Source organism: Bufo gargarizans, chromosome 6 (assembly GCF_014858855.1).
Source record: "Bufo gargarizans isolate SCDJY-AF-19 chromosome 6, ASM1485885v1, whole genome shotgun sequence".
Taxonomy (NCBI): domain Eukaryota; kingdom Metazoa; phylum Chordata; class Amphibia; order Anura; family Bufonidae; genus Bufo; species Bufo gargarizans.
In genome coordinates this window covers 1,505,332-1,525,287 of record NC_058085.1, presented here as the reverse complement: position 1 = coordinate 1,525,287, position 19,956 = coordinate 1,505,332, and the positions used below count along the sequence as shown (strand labels likewise).

General features: G+C 49.6%; 1 protein-coding gene across 2 annotated transcripts in view; it reads left to right on the top strand.

Moving 5' to 3' along the window:
* The window catches only part of ELMO2 (engulfment and cell motility 2), a 65,190-nt gene that overhangs the window by 4,766 nt on the left and 40,468 nt on the right, over positions 1 to 19,956 (top strand). For both annotated transcript variants that reach the window (XM_044297538.1, XM_044297537.1), the window contains exons 2-5: positions 8,477 to 8,605; positions 15,533 to 15,573; positions 17,838 to 17,910; positions 18,180 to 18,230. In XM_044297538.1, the coding sequence (XP_044153473.1) occupies positions 8,528 to 8,605; positions 15,533 to 15,573; positions 17,838 to 17,910; positions 18,180 to 18,230 (243 nt within the window). In that variant the 5' untranslated portion in view covers positions 8,477 to 8,527. The remainder of the gene's footprint in view (positions 1 to 8,476; positions 8,606 to 15,532; positions 15,574 to 17,837; positions 17,911 to 18,179; positions 18,231 to 19,956) is intronic.

The window sequence follows — 19,956 nt, the reverse complement described above, 5'->3', positions numbered from 1 at the left end:
CTAAGCACCCCTTCTCCTAACGTAGCGATATTCTCCCCATTTCCACCGTGCCCAAACTGGCAGGAGCTCACATGGTGTGGATGTGGGAGGGGGTATCAGGAGAGCTCTCCAGGGTCCTCTCTTTCTCCACAGTTTAGTAGTCACAGGACCAGAGCACCCATGTTCCTTCACGATATTACCAGCCTAGACTGCTGGAGATATCGCTTTGAGCCGATGCCCAGGACCCAAACCTGTGCAGTGGAGTTCAAGGGAACCTGTCACCTGGATTTTGTGTATAGAGCTGAGGACATTGGTTGCTAGATGGCCGCTAGCACATCCGCAATACCCAGTCCCCATAGCTCTGTGTGCTTTTATTGTGTAAAAAAAACAATTTGATACATATGCAAATTAACCTGAGAAGAGTCCTGTATGTGAGAGGAGTTAGGGACAGGACTCATCTCAGGTTAATTTGCATATGTATCAAATAGTTTTTTTTACAGAATAAAAGCACACAGAGCTATGGGGACTGGGTATTGCGGATGTGCTAGCGGCGATCTAGCAACCCATGTCCTCAGCTCTATACACAGGTTCCCTTTCAGTACCAGGCATTCACGTGCTGTGTGGATTTTCACTGTGGATTTCCCTCTGTTCAATGCACCAGGAGTAAAATCCGCACAGTTTTGAGAGGAGATCCACATACACTTCCTACAAAGGAGCAATGTTATGTAACGTCCAAGTATTTCTGGCCTGGTTGTGCTCGGTTGGGGTGCCAGTGTACATTTTGCTCTGTGCCACTTGTCCTTAGCGCCCAGCTATTCGCCTCCAGACACAGAGATGCACTAGAGAAGCTGGACTATCGCGGTAGGCTCGTCACTCATTCACGTAGTGATGGTTGGTAGCAGCTCCGCTGCTTTGCCACCCGAGGGGAAACGTATTCTGGCAGTCAGTGTGAAGCAGACTCCTCGTGTGCCAGCAGCCAGAAGGCACTGGTGCCCATCAGAGAGGCGGATGTGACAAACACTGGTGGAGAGCAGATGATTCCTGCCACCATAATGTCTGCCGCACTGTGATGAGTCTGTGCTGGGACTTGGCTGGAAGCCACAGCCTCCTAGTCAGCGAGGTCAGCCGCGGCTAGTGATCGAAAAGATGGACATCTGAGTGCGATACTGTCCTGGACATTTGTGGGACTGTCTGGATTCAGGATGCAGCTTTAGGGGGGTCTGCACAGTGTTTTAGTGGAGTGTTTCTGCAGCTTTGCACTTAATAATTTTTTGTGTGTGTATTTTTCACGGTAAAAACAGATGTTAGGAAACTTTCACACTAGCGTTTAAGTTTTCCGGTATTGAGATCCGTCATAGGGGCTCAATACCGGAAGAAAAAAAACGCTTCCGTTTTGTCCCCATACATTGTCAATGGACACAAAACTGAACTGAACAGAACGGAGCGCTCCAAAATGCATTCCGTTGCGTTCCCATACCGGAGAGCAAACCACAACATGTTGTAGTTTGCTTTCCGTCCTGCGATGCATGACCCCCAATGCAAGTCAATGGGGATGGATCAGTTTTCTCTGCCACAATAGAAAACGTATCCGTCCTCCATTGATTTTCAGTGGAGTTCATGACAGATCCGTCTTGGGTATGTTAAAGATGATACAACCGGAGCCGTTCATAACGGATGCAGATGGTTGTATTATCAGTAACGGAAGTGTTTTTGCTAAACCCTGCCGGATCCAGCAAAAACGCTAGTGTGCTTTTTCAGGCGTTTTCACATCTCTGTAGGGCCTAGTGTAAATTGACATCACCTATAAGTTGGCGTAGCTGTATTCCAAAAAAGGTGCACAAAATTTTGGCGCACAGAGGCACCGTTAGGCCACAACCCTTTTCCCCAGAAGTCACCCTCCCTTGTCCGGCAAGCCGTATAATGCTTACAAAAGTGTGTAGAACGGTTGGTAATTGTGATGCAGGGCATGCCCGCCAGTTTTTTTTACCACAAAAAAGTAACAGGTGGAGTTGCGCTGTAAGGCCTCTTGGACATCACCGCATCCGTTTTGTGGCCCTCAAACCGCGGGTCCACCAAACATGGATAACGGCCATATTCACGCTGCACTTTCTGCAGGCCCTGTTCTAGAACTGCCTATTCTTGGCGGCAAAACGGAGAAGAACAGGACATGTTCTGTCGGCGGCACTTATTTTTCTGCAGCCTCGTTGAAATTAATGGGCCCTCATCCGATCCGCAAAAAATGTGGCATCAGATGTGGAAAACATATGGTTGTGTGCATGAAACCTAATACTGGACAAGCAGACCTCCATATTTTCTAGAGGCCGATAGCGTCCGCCGGCCACTATTGCAGGAAGAAAAGCATCATGCTGGCTTACGGTGGAGCGGTGAGAGTAGCTGGACTGGAGAGTAGGTGTCCCCCTGTCTATGACATTTAGGCCACCTTTACATTTTGTGGAATATGTGCATTTTTTCTGTGCGGATTCCCGTTCGGAAAAAACGCAGCGTATTACAGTACCAGCAAAGTGTATGAGGCTGCAGAAGTCTCATGTACACTTTGCAGATTTTTTCCATGCGGATTTCTAAATCTGCAGCATGTTTTTTCTGTTTGCGGTTTTTGCTGCAGATTTCACCTTTTTCCAATAATGAGTGAGATCTGTGGAAAAAACGTATTAAATCCGCACCACACACCACTGTTAGACATTTCAGATTTTGGTGCAGGTATGGTGCAGAAACGCACATAGATCCACCAGAAATTTGTGCGGATCTTATGTTCGTTCACCCTCAAGACCATACCCATTTTACGGTCTGCAAATCACAAATATGTAAAATATGGATGTGGTCCGTGAGCATCCCGCAATTTTCGCAGGACCTACTGTAGAAATGCTCTATAATTTGCAGCCGGCAGGCACAGATGCAGACAGCACATGGACCCATAGAAAATAGTCCGTGTGCGATCCACAAAAAATGCTGACCAAAAATCGTGTGCATGAGGCCTCATAGGGAGGAATTTCCACAGGCAGATTTGCTGCAGATATAACCCAGGGCATTGCAAAGATCACATCCGCACCGTGTGCCCTTGCAGGGTTTTTCCGCTGTATGCAGATGCGATTTTGTTGGCACTGGAAGGCCTCTTTCACACGGGCATCGCGTGTGAGGGCCGGATAGGATGCGGTTTTGTCGCGGGAAAATCATGCGATTTTTATTTTTATTTTTTTGCCTGCGAGTGGGGTGAGTTTTGTATGCCGTTGCGTTCAGTTTTTTTCCGCGCGAGTGCAATGCATTTTGCACGCGCGTGATAAAAAACTGAAAGTGGTACCCAGACCCAAACCTGCACTTCTTCACTGAAGTTCGGGTTTGGGTTAGGTGTTCTGTAGATTTTAATATTTTCCCTTATAACATGGTTATAAGGGAAAATAATAGCATTCTTAATACAGAATGCATAGTACAATAGGGCTGAAGGGGTTAAAAAATAAATAATAATTAAACTCACCTCATCCACTTGTTCGCGCAGCCCGGCTCGTCTTCTTTCTACTTCTTTGAGGACCTGGGAGAAAAGGACCTTTGGTGACGTCACTGAACTCATCACATGGTCCGTCACATGGTAATGAGCGCAGTGACGTCACCAAAGGTCCTTTTCTCCCAGGTCCTCAAAGAAGAAGACAGAAGACGAGCCGGGCTGCGCGAACAAGTAGATGAGGTGAGTTTAATAATAATTTTTTTTTAACCCCTCCAGCTCTATTGTACTATGCATTCTGTATTTAGAATGCTATTATTTTCCCTTATAACCATAAGGGAAAATATTAATGATCGGGTCCCCATCCAGATGGTCTCCTAGCAACCGTGCGTGAAAATCGCACCGCATCCGCACTTGCTTGCAGATGCTTGTGACTTTCAAGCAGCCCCATTCACTTCTATGGGGCCTGCGTTGCGTGAAAAACGCACAATATAGAGCTTCCTGCGATTTTCACCAACGCACAAGTGATGCGTGAAAATCACCGCTCATGTGCACAGTCCCACTGAAGTGAATGGGTCCGGATTCAGTGTGGGTGCAATGCGTTCACGTCACGCATTGCACCCGCGCGGAAACCTCGCCCTTGTGAAAGGGACCTAACAGTCTGCACGATGTCTGCCCACTGTTCCATGGCAGAAAACCTGTGGAGCATATGTTCTGTGTGGATGAACAACAGATTTTCCCTTCCATAATATCCAATGCAGAATGCTTGGCGCAAACCTGAGGCTGATGTGCATCTCTGCAATCCATGTCTAGCCACCTACCATGGTTTCCGCACAGAAATGACGGCAAAAATAGACATAAATTATTATTATTTTTTTCTATATATATGACGTGGCTGTCAAATCTGCCAACAATGCCACAGGTTCCCATTAGAATGAATAGGATGCTTATATTATGCAGTTTTCGATGTGGAACGTGCTCCGAAGTCCTTGCCTAAAATCTGCCATGTGAACATCCTTAGGACTCACCCACACAAACGTATTTTTTTTCCGCTTCCATTCCTTTTTTTTTTTTTTTTTTCGACCGTATGCGTTTCACCATTCACTTCAATGGGTCCGCAAAAACAATGGAAGGAACTCCGTGTGCATTCCATTTCCGTATTTCCGTTCCGCAAAAAAGTAGTGCATGTCCTATCATTGTCCGCAAATCACAGTCCGAGGCCCCATTCAAGTCAATGGGTCCCGTGCTTGGGTTTTCCTGTCTAGTCCCTGTCAGCCCCTCTAGTGTTACTGTTTTGCCAAAATGGAGGCAATGGGCAGGTGTATACTTCAAACTGGAAATGAGGTGTAAGCCCTGATTTGATGCTGGGGAGGGGTGCTGTTTACTGGGCATTCATTAGGGCTCACTGCTTGGTTGTCCCACAAAGAACAGGATATATAAGTGAAAAAACTTAAAGAAAGGACTTTCCGAATGCACATTTAGTTCAGTTGCTAGTTTTCTCTTATTCTGCCCTCAATACCTCATCATGAGGCACAGGTGCAGAAGTGGCAGCTGCAAATACAGTGGAGGAGTTTAAGCATGCATGGGATAGGCATAAGGCCATCCTCCATATAAGATAGGGCCGGGGCTATTCATAGTATTCAGTATATTGGGCAGACTAGATGGGCCAAATGGTTCTTATCTGCCGACACATTCTATGTCTATGAGAAAGTGAAGCATGATTTTAGAAATGAGAATAAAAAACTAAAATTCCAATAGGACATGAGTATTCAGAGCCTTTGCTGTGCCACTAGACATTGAGCGCTGGAGGCCTCCCGTTTCTTGATCATCTTTCAGATGTTTCTACACCTTGATTGGAGACCACCTGTGGTAAATCCAGTTGATTAGACATGGCTTGGAAAGATACAGCCTAGTCTATATAAGGTCTCACAGCTACGCATATCGGAGCAAAAACCGAGTCATGAGGAGGAAAGAACTGCCTGTAGAGCTCAGAGACAGGATTGTGTGAAGGCACAGATCTGGAGAAGCGGACAAAAACATTTCTACTGCACTAAGGGTAAATGCACACGATCAGGACTGCGTGCATTGTATTCTATGAGAATTTGAAATTCTCAATGCACACGATGATGATTTTTTTTCCCGCGTGGATTTTGACCTACAGTGCAGATTTTAAAATCCGCAGCATGTCAATATTTTCTTTTTCCTGACCGGGTTTTCTCTATTCACTTCAGTGGGGAGAGTAAAATCCGCACAAATTGATCCGGATTGATTGCCCGGATTTCCTTGTAAACACCTGCGGGTTTCAGTGCGGAATGTCCACATATAAATCCTGAAGGGTAAATGCATCAGGATTGCGTGCGAAAAATCCGCACCATAGGTCATGTACATAGTATTCTATGAGAATTTGAAATTCTCAATGCACTATGCGGATTTTGACGTGCTGTGCGGATTTTAAAATCCACAGCATGTCAATTTATTTTATTTTTCGTGACCGGATTTTCTCCATTCACTTAGTAAAATCTGCATGCAAATCCGCATCAATTGATATTGATTTGCCTGTGAGCACCTGCGGATTTCAGTGCGGATTCTCCGCACGTGAATCCTGGACGTGTTCATGTACCCTTAACGTGCACAGTGGCCTCCGTAATTCTTAAATGGAAGAAGTTTAGAACAACAGGAACCTTCCTAGAGCTGGCCTCCCCACCAAACTACTGGTCTGCACATGCGCAGTTCTTTTTAGCTTTGAGAAATTTAAATACTAGATCCGTTATTCCGGAAAGACGGGTCCGGTATTTAAGTCTAGCGGATCCGGAAAAAAGCACATATGTTTGCATACGGATTTCCGAATCCGGCTGGCAGTTCCGGCAACGCTAGTGTGAAAGTACCCTTAATCCTGAGTAAAGGGTCTGAATACTTAGGTCAGTGCAGGATTTTAGTTTTTCCTTTTAAATAAATTAGCAAAGATTTCTGAAAAGTGCAGAACGATGGGGAAACTTTGATTTTTTTTTTTTAAGTTTAGCACAAGGCGGCAACATAACAAAGTGAAAAAAGTGAAAGGATCTGAAGACATTCAGACATTTTGTTTTTACCTGTGGAGGAAACGGCTTGAATTAAAAGTCTACAGCGACACATCAGATGTTGTTAGGTCTCGGAGCCCCCCACCGACACCCTGAGTGAACAGGCCACAGCAATCTATAGAGGTCACGGCTGAACCCCCAAACATCCACTCAATATGTATGTCTCGACCCGGGACACCTTCTCAAGCCCTCGTATGGTCTCCTCTCTAGAGGTATCAGGCCCCACGATGTGTACTACACGCAGAATATCATTGCGGAAATCCTGCAGCAAGTAGCTGAAATTTTCTGAATCTCATCTGCACGGTGCAGACATTTTCCACCCGTTGCGAATTTTGGAATTTGCAGCTTGTCAATTGTTTGTGCGGATTTGCAGTGCAGATCTCACCCTTTGCAATGCGGAGTTTGGTGCGGAAATGCGTGAAGTGAGCATGAAAATCGAGGGGAAAAATCTGCATAAACTGCCGAGTATGTCAGCAAGGAAAGCTGAGTGTCCAAAGCCGTGTTATCCCGTAGCATGCCCGGACGGGGCAGCCATATAGGTGTAGTTTTACAGTCTACTGCTATATCATACATTGAGTGTGCTGAGCTGATGTATGGGATACGCAGGTGTAGAGAACGGATATTGGGGGTAAGATTGGGAGGAGCTTGTTGTTAGATGGCGTCACCACCGAACGCTTGCTTTATACGGATACATGAGCTCCGTGGGAATCACCATAGAAACAGAAGTCTGGATCCCATAGCTCTTAAGTATCGCCCATATGTGCCCTGCACATACGTGACTTTACAGCAGACATACTACGTGTCAGCTTCTCAATAGATGTAATCCCCTCTATGTGCGCAACGTGGGAACAGCGAGTGGGCGACGTTCTCTCTCATCGGCGCCGTGTTTATTTCAGGGGGAATCCTGTAGCCTCGCTTGATACTATCGGAGGGGGCAGCTGTCCTGGCAGAGGCGCCAGCAAGATCCTCCCGAGCAGCCTTTCCTGGCCATTATATTGTATTCTTTATTTCTTTCCCGCACATGAATCGTCTGCAGCCAGTCATTACATCTTGTGTTACGTCGTCAGACTCTATTCAGACGGCATCTGCAGCGTTCAATTAACGAGTGCATCCAGAAAGCTGTCGGCGAATAAATTAAGCATACCGATGAATAGCGTAGCATATGGCGCTGTTCTGTACAGAGCCATCCAGTAATCAGTATACCACGCAGTATATTTTTTTTTAACATGGCTGCCTATGAGTGACGCATGCCAACCTGTGGCATCCATTAAAGGGGTTTTCTGGTGTACTATACTGATAGCCTAACCTCAGGATAGGAGACCAGTATCTGATTGCTGTGGATCCGACTCCCGACACCCAAACTGATCAGTTGTTTGAAAAGACCAGGGCTCTGCGGCCTCCTCACAGCTTAGGCTACTTTCACACTCTCGTTTTGGGCGGATCCGTCATGGATCTGCAAAAACTGGATCTGTTACAATAATACAACTGCATGCATCCGTCATGAACGGATCCGTTTGTTTTATCTGTAATATAGCCAAGACGGATTCGTCATGAACTCCATCGAAAGTCAATGAAGGCGGATCCGTTTTTTTTGTGTCAGAGAAAACAGATCCATCCCCATTGACTTACAGTGTGTGCCAGGACAGATCCGGTCGGCTCAGTTTTGTCAAGCGGACACCAAAACTGATCCGTTTTGGACCGCTTGTGAGAGCCCTGAACTGATCTCACAAATGGAAAGCGAAAACGCCAGTGTGAAACTAGCCTAAGCCCAATTCAGATTTCTTTTTTGGTCTGGTCTGAGGTCTGCATTAAAGGGATGGGGGGCACAGTCAGTTCTATTTAAGCCACTTTATATCAGTTACAAAGAGTCAGAAAACCCTTTAAGCAAATTAGTTTTTTCTGCTAAAAAATTGTGAGTCTTATAGTCAAAAAAAATGCTGTAATTATGTTCTTTTTCTTTTTTCAGAGCTGAGTGAGAGCTCCAGCGGAAGGCTGGCTAGCAAAGCCACCAGGCAACATGCCTCCACCGCCAGATATAGTGAAGGTAGCCATTGAGTGGCCTGGAGCCAATGCCCAGCTGATTGAAATAGACCAGGTGAGCAAAGTGGAATGAATTATTGACATGGACATTCTATAAGCTACTTACACATCAGTGTTTTGGCATTCCAGTTTTGAGATCCGACAGAGGCTCTCAAAACCGGGCCAAAACTGTTTATTTTAGGGCCAATGTATTGTGAATGGGGTATGCTCCATTCATGATGCATTCCGTTCCGGAAGCAGATCGTTTTGTGACATTGCTGCAAGCTGTAGTTTTGTGTCCGGTCATCGAAACAGAACAAATCCGATCCATCACTAAAACCAATGAAAGTCAGTGGTGCCGGATCCGTTTTTCTCGCCCAGTTTCCTTGGGGGACACAGAAGACCTTGGGTATAGCTCATCTCCCTAGGAGGCGTGACACTAAGAAAAAACTGTTAAGCCCCTCCTCCACAGCTATACCCTCAGCCTGGAGAGAAAGGCTGCCAGTTTTTGCTTAGTGTCCAAGGAGGCAAGACACTCCCTGCTCTGCAGGGCTCTTTTCTCCTTGTTTAAATTTTGATTTACTTTTTTCTTTTTCTTTTCTTTTTGTTCCAGACAATCAGGGACAACAGAGACGCACTAGACCTCTCTGTTTCTCCCGGGGTCGAGCTGCGCCAGTGCCAGCGCCAGTGCGCTGCCTCCCCCACAGAAGGCAAGGTGGACCAGGGCAGCCCAGCTCCCCTGCATCCCGCCAGCGCAAGGGTCGCCCACACGCCAAGCCCCTCTTCCAGCGTCCTGCCACTACGGTGCCAGTAGCTGAAGGGGCGACCCTGCTGGAACGGACCGAGGGTGAAGACGGCTATGGTGAGAGAGTGGCTTCTCCAGCCCTACTACCCCCTCCCCCCACCCCAGTCTCCTGCGTGACTGACCCCCATACTGGTAGCCTATCCAAGTAGAGTGGCTATTGGGCGGCCCTGCTGGACCTAGGCTGGTCCCTGGGGTGTCGCAAGGCGGCAATCTGCTACAGCACTCACCCATTCCCTCTCCTCCCCTCCATAGATCATAAGCTGGCTGCAGGATGGAGGTCCGCGCAACGAGGGGGCGCTTGCCGGTGCGCTGCACAAAAATTTAGTCCAGGCTTCGCGGCCCACTGGGCCGCACCATCCGGTGCTCCTTCCCGGGCCCCTGACTCTTCCTGGCCGCGGGGTGGGCTCCCGCGGCCAGCGTTACATGTGCGAGCTATGCTCCAACTAGGCCCGGACGCCGCAAATTTTGGCCCAGGCATCGCGGCCTGCTGGGCCGCACCTCAGGCTCCTCTCGGGTCCCTTATTCTTCCGGCCGCGGGGTGGGCTCCCGCGGCCGGCATTGGCTGGAGCTGTGCTCCAACAGGCCCCGGCCTGCCGTCGGTGCATTCCGCTGCATAGTTTGTTCAGGCTTCGCGGCCTGCTGGCCGCAATTCCGGCGCTCGGGGTGGGCTCCCGCGACCGGTATGGGGGCTCCCGCGGCCGGTATGTGGGCACCCGCGGCCGGCTTAGGCCCGGCCGGTACTTTAAATGCTTGCGGCCCCGGTCAGCCGGGCGTCGCTAAAATTTAGGCCCCGGCTTCACGGCCTACTAGGCCGCAAATTCAGGCCTCTGTGGGGGGGGGGGCGGGAACTCTCCAAGCGCGAATTCTTCCCGCCTGGAGGTTCCCCCGCCCCCAAGAGTTCGCAGCACCGCCCCCCAGGCCAGATGCCTGTTAACCCTTTGGGTACTGGCCGGCTCCTGATGGGCCTGTACGGCCTGTGCCCCTGTATGGTGGCCCCCCTTTCTGCCTCAGGGAGGCTGTAATATTAATAAAAAAAAAAAAAAAAAAAAATTATAATTTTGTTTTAAATAACTGGGCTTGTGGGCTGCTCAGGACGCGGCAGCCTCATCATTCGGTATGCTGTCTGTATGCATGCCCCCCTCTCTTAGGCGGTATGTCGCGCTCACCGGCTGTGGCGCTGGCCAGGGCATGTTCCCCCTCCCAGGCGTTTTCTTGCCCTCTCCCGGGATACGGTGCTGGCCAAGTGCATGCAAAAAATTTTCTGGCCAGAATTCGTCACCCAGTTCTGGTGGCTGCAGGTGCATGGCCCTCCTTCCTAGGCGGAATACTGCACTCTTTCTGGCTGCGGCCTGGCCTTGTGCATGACCCCCCTTTTCTAGGCGGACTGCTGCACTCTCACCGGATGCGGTGCTGGCCATGTGCACGACCCCCTTCCACAGGCGGGACGTTGCACTCACTGGATTCGCTGCCGGCCATGTGCATGAACCCCTTCATAGGCGGAATACTGCACTCTCACCGGTTACGGTGCTGGCCATGTGCATGAACCCCTTCCATAGGAGGTATACTGCACTCTCCCCGGATACGATGCCGGCCATGTGCACGTTCCCCTTCCATAGGCGGATCACTGGACTCTCACTGTATTCGCTGCCGGCCATGTGCATGAACCCTTCCATAGGCGGAATACTGCACTCTCACCGGATACGGTGCCGGCCATGTGCGTGTACCCCTCCCATAGGAGGTACACTGCACTCTCCGCGGCTACGGTGCCGGCCATGTGCACGTTCCCCTTCCATAGGCGGAACACTGAACCTCACTGGATCCGTTGCCGGCCATATGCATGACCCCCCCCCCTTCCGTGGGCGGTGTGCCGCACTCTCACTGGATTCGCTGCCGGCCTTGGACATGTCTCCTTTCCTCAGGCGACATACGTACACTCTCACTGACTGTGTTTGTTCTCTCGCCAGTGCGTTGCTGGCCATGTGCATGGCCCCATCCATGGCGGGGTGCTCGCACTCTCACTGGATGCGATGCTGGCCATGTGCATGACCCCCATTTCTGGGCGGAATACTGCACTCGCTGGGTGCGTTGCCGGTCATGAGCATGCCCTCTAACTTGGGGGAATGCTTGCACTCCCATTGGAATCTGTGCTGGTCTTGTGCATGGCCACCCCTTATTCCATGGGCGGCATTTTGCACGCTCACGCGATCCACGGCTGTCCGTGTTTATGCTGTGCTGGACTGGTACACGTCCCCCTTCATTGGCGGAAGTGGTGCACTCTCACGAAATTCGGTGTTGGGTGGTTTTTTGCACAATCACTTACTGATAGAATAACCCTGTGCATGCCCCCTTTCCATAAGTGTACCTTCCTGCGTTCTGCTGGACATGTGCGGCCATGGGCATGGCCCCCTTCTGGGCGGAATATGGTATGTCCTACTTTTCCGAAGTAGGTACTGGCCTTGGTATCCCCCCCTTTTTGGGGCGGGCTTCTGCACTCTTGCCGACTGCAGTGTTGGCCAGGTACATTTCCCCCCTTTTCTGGGCGGACTGCTTGCGTTCCATTGCATGCCGTGCTAGTCTTGTGCATGACTGCCTTTCAGGTTGCACTTTGCGCTTCCGTTGGTACGGTTGGACTCTGGCTGATCCTTCGCTGAGTGACTATTTTTTGCAGTGAGCGGACTTTCTGGTGCGCTCTGTCCGTTTTTTGGGCCGGGTATGCCTTCTCCTCCCATGGGTGGGTTGGCCTTCTCACTGCTTACGGGGCTACTCGTACGTATGCCTCCCTTTCTCCTGCGACTTTTTTCTTTTGAGATACGATGCTTGCAGCAAGCCTTGCACTATTCTCTAAAGAGCTCATTCTGTCCACCTGTGTGAGCCTAAGGTGGTGTTCAACAAACAGCAAATGAATGCCCAATGTGTTCAAAGGTATATACCTTATATATAAGTAGACGAGCTCTACTTGTTCGCTACTGCACCGAGCTGGGTGGTACTCATTCCTTTCGTTGGCCCTTCCGCCCGGGGTGTGTTCGTGGTCCCTAGACACGTACCCATTCGTCCTCCCGCGGCATTGTTTCCCTGCGTTAGTGGTCACATGGTCGAGAGTGCTGTCTGCAGCGTCCCTCGAATTCTGCGTTTTCTCTGGCGGGACTACGGTTCCCTCGCCTACTGCCAATTCCTCCTCTTCAGATGCGGTGTGGTATGAGTCCTTCCGGTTGGCGCCCTCTGCGCTTCAGTCTGATCTGTTACCAGGTTCGGGCCGCTCTTCTCGGGAAGGTCACCCAACTTCTCTTGGGTGCTCGCGTACCCAGGTCCGGAGGACCTCCATCTTGGGTTCTTCAGGGTATTCGCCTTCTGCGAGGCGGTGAACCAGGCGTGTCGGTGTAGCGGGGTTCTGCTCGTGAGCTGTCCTATGGCTTCCCTGTTGCCCACCCCTCCTTTCGGTTGGAGGGTGCTATGCCGGCCTCTGTCTCGACTGCCTTTTCTCGCCGGCTCTGTTTGGCTCCCGCTCGTTACAGATCACTCCGATGTGGCTTCTGTCCCGGCCACGCTTCAGAGGCTGTTCCTTCACTGCCCTCCCCTCCCCTCGGGGAGAGCATGGTTGTTCATGTGGATGGTTCCGGTGTTCCTTTTGGCCTCGTACTGTCTCCCTTGTTCACACTGGCTGTACTAGCTGTGTGCCTATTTACCGGGTCTGCCGCGTTCTGTCCTCCAGCTGGGTGCAGATTGCGTTTTTTCCATTCTCGGCAATGGTTCTGCTGTGGACTTACCTTCTCGGTAACTTGGGAGGACTACCATTCGGTCAGGATTGCCCTTGGATCTCCCACACCGGGACTGTAGAACGTCTTCCGTTCTGCCCATGTTCCTGGTCTGCGCCTGATCTCGTTGGGTTTTCACCCGCTTGCCCAGGCGACTCTAGCGGGCTCGTTAGTGTTCGCTCCTGGCCGTGTTTCGTCCAGGATCTGTTGTAGGACTTAGGGTTTTTACCTGGGGTTCTGTGGGAAGCTGGGCGTTTTCCCCTCTCTGCCTTTCTTTCTCCATGGTTCTGTCTTTCTCCAGTCCGGCCTGGACCTGGGACTGGGACCCTGTTGCTTCAAGTGTCGGCGCTGTCCCTCCTCTTTCAGCGTTCCACGGCCCTCTGGGCCTGTCAAGACCTTCTTCCATGGAGCGGCTCTTGGGTTCCTTTTGTACTGCCCTCCGGTACCGCCCTGGGATCTACATACTGGGTTCTTGGCGCTCCTATCTTTCCTTTGGAGCCGTTACAGTAGTTCTCTCTACTCCTGTCCTGTGCGGTTGTGTTTCCGTAGCCATCGGGTCTCTGACGGTGTCTGGGTGACGGTCCTTCTTGTTCCGAGCCTTCTGTCTTTCCCTAGGACAGGGCTGTTCTCCATCCCGTCTCTTCCTTCCTTCTGAAGGTGGGGTTTGTCTTTTTCAGTTCCGCGAGGCATTCGTCCTCCCCTTCCCGCCCCCGGGAACGGACACTTCACCGTTTGGACGTTGTTTGGGCCTTGCATTTTTACTTGGAGATCTCCGGCTCTTGTCCACGTTTGGTCTCTTGTGTTTCTAGGAGGTCCGTGCAAAGGGTTGAGGCCTCCAGGGTGGCTTTCCTCCGCTTCTCAGAGTGGCTATTGCTGTGGTTACCGCACCAAGGGCAGGGTTCTGCTTTTGGTGTCACTGTTCATTTCACCAGAGCGGTCGGTGTCCCCTGGGCCGGAGGCATTGGGCTTCGGCCATGCATTTGTGCAAGGCGGTCACTGATCTTCCTTGCACACCTTACCGAGTTCTACAGGGTGCATACTCTGACTTCAGCGGATGCTGTCTTGGGCTGCCTGGTCTGCAGGCGGCGGTTTCTTGATGCCTTTGGGTGCTTCGCCTTGGTGCTGTAGTCCCTCCCCTCTTGGACTGCTATTGAACGTCCCAAGGTCTTCTGTGTCCCCCAAGGAAACTGGGCGAGAAAACAAGATTTTTGTATAACTTACCAGTAAAATCTCTTTCTCGCTCTTTCCTTGGGGGACACAGCACCCACCCATTCTTTGTTTTTCTCTACACGAGTTTCCGAGTTTGTTTTACCCGTAGGGTAGTTGGCTTGTTAGTTCCACTTCTTGGGCTTTGCCTTTTCTCACTACTTGGACACGCAACTGGCAGCCTTTCTCTCCAGGCTGAGGGTATAGCTGTGGAGGAGGGGCTTAACAGTTTTTTCTTAGTGTCACGCCTCCTAGGGAGATGAGCTATACCCAAGGTCTTCTGTGTCCCCCAAGGAAAGAGCGAGAAAGAGATTTTACTGGTAAGTTATACAAAAATCTCGTTTTTTCAGATCCTAAAAAAAACAGATCTGTCACCCATTGACTTGCATTGTTTTTAGTGATGGATCTGGTTTGTTCAATTGAACACTACCTAACGGAATGGATGCATCCTGATGTGATAAATCAAACGGAACCGTTTTGGTCCAGATCTCAAAAGCTGAAACCAAAATGCAGATGTGAAAGTAGCCATACACAGCCATGTGTACACACCAATACAGGTTAAAAGGGGTTATCCAAGTGTATTCCCCTGCCTGGATCTGGAGAGACACAACTCACTGGTAGGTGCAGTAGGACATGCATGATAGTGGCTGGGTGTCATGCAGTTGTCTGAAGTTCCTCCCAGTGCGCAGTTAAGTCTCTGTATGCCCAGTGTCAGAATGGGTGGGATAGTGTGCCCCGACAACCCCATTAATCCCTTCTTTCACCAGGGTGTTCAAATATGTCACCAGCAGAAGTGAGTTCTTACCCAGCATTGCAGATATATGTCTTGGTGATCAGGCAGTGATAGATCTAGACCAGGCCATCTGAACAAACCCTTCTTCAAATGAGGACCTGCTAGTGACCAGGTCTTCACTGTGGGTCCAGCAGCCGATCAGCTTCTATTGGTAGGTGACTCTGTGGACGGCCATATTTCTCCTGCAGTCGCTGCTCTTTGATTTCTACAGAGTCTGGAATGGCAGCAACTGCTCTTTAGTAACCAGTTAGGTTGAAAACACAACTGAGATGTAAGGGTGCTGCCACACGTCCCTGCTGTGCTGCATTTTGGGTGCAGCAAAAAAATCACTAATGCCTTTTTTATGTTTTTTTTACTGCACCCAAAACACAGCACAGCCCCAATGTGTGGCAACCCCCCTAAGTGAAGCTGTGCGTTATCCTAATTTCCACCTATTTTGTCTTGTAGAAACGGCCTCTGGCATCGATTATCAAGGAGGTGTGTGATGGGTGAGTACATTTTTTTTATTAGGATGAGATACCATGCACATTATATGGTCTGACTGGCGTAGATAACATAACTGACTGAAGATCAGTGGAAGGATATTGATTCCTACAGAAAAAGGGAACTCAGCAGAAGTTAACAAAGCAAATTAGTGAAATGGATGTACCAAGATATGATGGGCAGTAGAGGGCTGCTAAAAGCTTGCAGACATCACAGGCTAGGGAATGACTGGGGACAATATGTGTATCTTCTGGTAGAGGGTAACACTGAAATGAATGGCAGATTGTAAGCTTGTCTGAAGAGTTCAGTTTGTAGGTTTCATTTAAAGGTTTGCAGGTAGGTAAAGGTGGCAGGTAGGTTGCTGTAGTGATTTTCACGGAGGCAAGAAAGGAAAGAGCTGAAGTCTTGTGTGCAGTAGTAGTGGAGAAATATATGGAGGAGCCAGGTTGAAGAGCCTTGTTAGGGTGTGGAAATAATATTCACTGGGTAGGTAGCAGCCAAAGAATTGACATTACAAAAGTAGACAAAGAGGTGAAATAAAAAGTTGGAAGGAGAGGTGGAGGAGCTATGCTGCAGAGTTTAGTATCACCATGTTTCTAAATCCAAGATGGAAGGCAGTCTAGTGAACGACCAGGATGGAAGGCAGTCTAGTGAACGACCAGGATGGAAGGCAGTCTAGTGAACGACCAGGATGGAAGGCAGTCTAGTGAACGACCAGGATGGAAGGCAGTCTAGTGAACGACCAGGATGGAAGGCAGTCTAATGAACGACCGGGATGGAAGGCAGTCTAGTGAACGACCGGGATGGAAGGCAGTCTAGTGAACGACCAGGATGGAAGGCAGTCTAGTGAACGACCAGGATGGAAGGCAGTCTAATGAACGACCGGGATGGAAGGCAGTCTAGTGAACGACCGGGATGGAAGGCAGTCTAGTGAACGACCAGGATGGAAGGTAGTCTAGTGAGCGACCAGGATGGAAGGCAGTCTAGTGAGCGACCAGGATGGAAGGCAGTCTAGTGAGCGACCAGGATGGAAGGCAGTCTAGTGAGCGACCAGGATGGAAGGCAGTCTAGTGAACGACCAGGATGGAAGGCAGTCTAGAGAACGACCAGGATGGAAGGCAGGCTAGAGAATGACCGGGATGGAAGGCAGGCTAGTGAACGACCAGGATGGAAGGCAGTCTAGAGAACGACCAGGATGGAAGGCAGTCTAGAGAACGACCAGGATGGAAGGCAGTCTAGAGAACGACCAGGATGGAAGGCAGTCTAGAGAACGACCAGGATGGAAGGCAGTCTAGAGAACGACCAGGATGGAAGGCAGTCTAGAGAACGACCAGGATGGAAGGCAGTCTAGAGAACGACCAGGATGGAAGGCAGTCTAGAGAACGACCAGGATGGAAGGCAGTCTAGAGAACGGCCAGGATGGAAGGCAGTCTAGAGAACGACCAGGATGGAAGGCAGTCTAGTGAACGACCAGGATGGAAGGCAGTCTAGTGAACGACCAGGATGGAAGGCAGTCTAGTGAACGGCCAGGATGGAAGGCAGTCTAGTGAACGGCCAGGATGGAAGGCAGTCTAGTGAACGGCCAAGATGGAAGGCAGTCTAGTGAACGGCCAGGATGGAAGGCAGTCTAGTGAACGGCCAGGATGGAAGGCAGTCTAGTGAACGGCCAGGATGGAAGGCAGTCTAGAGAACGACCAGGATGGAAGGCAGTCTAGTGAACGGCCAGGATGGAAGGCAGTCTAGTGAACGGCCAGGATGGAAGGCAGTCTAGTGAACGGCCAGGATGGAAGGCAGTCTAGTGAACGGCCAGCATGGAAGGCAGTCTAGTGAACGACCAGGATAATTCCCAGGGCTGCAGACAGGCTTATTAAAATAAAAAGAAGTGATGTCACGTCCATCATTCACTTGACTGCTCATCCAATCTGTGGCCTCAGCAGTCATTTGTGTATGAATGGCACGTGATCGCCGAAGTCAGAGATTGCCTGCACTGTTATGTGAACGGTGGATATGACATCATCACTTCCAGTCTGATGGGTGCTGGAAACCCAGGGGACAGTACCCGCATCACTGGAATGAAGGGATCTTTAGCAGGTGACTTGCTTTTTTTTTTTTTTTTTCTTTTTATAAGCCTGTCTGCTGACCTGAGAATTTTAAAAACTTCTGGGCAACCCCTTTAAGAAGATTAGGTTTCTTTGAATACAAACTTCACTTCTTATTATCTTAATTGGTTGTATGAAGAATTTTTATATTTTTTTTTTCTATTGCTTAGGTGGTCGTTACCAAACCCAGAATTTTATGCCTTTCGCTATGCAGATGGGCCCCAACTGTACATCACTGAGCAGGTGAGTCTCTGTGCACCACTATACGGCCTCTTGGCAGGGAGGTGGGTAAAAAGGGTGCAGAGATAGCGAGTACAACGGTGCCTGAAGGGGCCCAAAGGCCTCTTTCATATAGGAATGCACCAGTATTATAAATGGTACCTGGAAGGTGGGGGCTGTTATATATTTTACATGGGTCCAGGAGCTTCATGTTACACCTCTTGTATTGCGTTGCCTATTTATTTTGCTCTTTTTGGGCCATTTCTCTGTATTGACATCCTGTAGTATTTCAGACTCGAGGAGACATAAAGAATGGAACGATTTTACGCCTGGCTGTGTCGCCGGTAAGTTATATTTGCCCTTTTGGATTTTGACGAACCCTACCTAAATCCCCCTTCGTGACCCTGTGCAACACAGTTCAGCAAAGCTCCCATTATAAACCATGGTTAAATAACATTTATGAAACTGTGGTCAGTTAAAGAAGAATTGTAGTTGAGGTCTGAAGAATTAAAATTAAAGGGGATTGTCAGTTCTTGGGAAAAAAATAACTGCCTGAATTGTAATAAAATAACAAACCAAGCAGTACTCACCTCCTTCAGTCCCCTGGCCATCTATTGCAGATGCCAGGGATCTGACACTTGACTGCTGCAGACATTCAGTGGCCTCAGCAGTTACGTGAATTACTATTGGCATGACCGCTCGGCTGCAGCAGTCACATTGTGGTATGGCAGGTCATTGCTAGCTGCCTCTAAACCAAGACTGGTAGGGAAGCATCTGCTATGTCTTAGATGATGTGTAGGAGCAATTTATTTTCGGCCCATCGTTAGGGGCTCATGTAATCCTTGCATGGTAGACTAAAGGTCCTTTTACATGGTCTAGTGAGGTGGCAGATTATTGGGGATGAGTTTTTGTATAAACGCGTGTTCCCGATTATCTGCGAGTGTAAAAGGTGCTGCCGACCACCCGATGAATGAGCAAGCGCCCTAATGATCCAGGTGATCTGGTCTTTCTGCCGACCCCCTATGGGCTGAGAAACAATGATTTCCTATGAAGATAAATGATTGCTATATTAATTGCTTGTCCCCATACAGCGGCAGCCCCCATCCCCGCTGATGATCAGGCAATTATCAGGGACGTCTACTTAGTTCACAATACTCTCCCTGATCATCTGTCTGTGTAAAAGGATCTTAAGTTGAAAAGCGAGTCTGAGGTAGTCTCATCAGTGACGCATGTTGCTGCTCTCTCCCTTCCAATGCTTTACACAGCAGATTGGCTGCTGTATAATTAGCACAAGCTCACCAAGAAGTCATTGTATGTTATAAGCTGGTCTGCCGGCTGAGCTTCTGAGCTGGTTTATGACCAATTCAAAGTTCAACTTTGTTTTGGTCATATGTCGGCTTAGAAGACCATTTGGGCCGAGAGAGAGGGGCTGGAGACTGGGCCGCCAGAGGAGCTCTCTGACGGATTACACTGTGAACGGCGTTCTGCAGCCTGCTATATACTCTAGTCCATAGAAAGTACAGAAGACTTGAGGTACAAAATTGGCTTTTCAGACAAAAATACATGCAGTTATGTGGAAAAAGAAAACCTGCACCAAAGGGTGCCAAGAGGTTTCCTTTAAAGAGGACCTTTCACTACTGTACAAACTAAAAACTAACTAGATCAGTGGGCAGAGCGGCGCCCAGGGGTCCCCCTGCACTTACTAGTAAGTCTGGGCGCCGCTCCGTTCGCCCGGTATAGGCTCCGGTGTCTGCTCTCCCTCTGACTGATTTCTTGTAGGAGGCGTGTCCCTTGCTGCACTGCTGGCCAATCGCAGCGCACAGCTCATAGCCAGGCTATAAGCTGTGCGCTGCGATTGGCCAGCAGTGCAGCAAGGGACACGCCTTATACAAAAAATCAGTCAGAGGGAGCGCAGACACCGGAGCCTATACCGGGCGAACTGAGCGCGCCCAGGCATACTAGTAAGTGCAGGGGGACCCCTGGGCGCCTCTCTGCCCACTGATCTAGTTAGTTTTTAGTTTGTACAGTAGTGAAAGGTCCTCTTTAAGTCAGGAAAGAATGACTATAAGC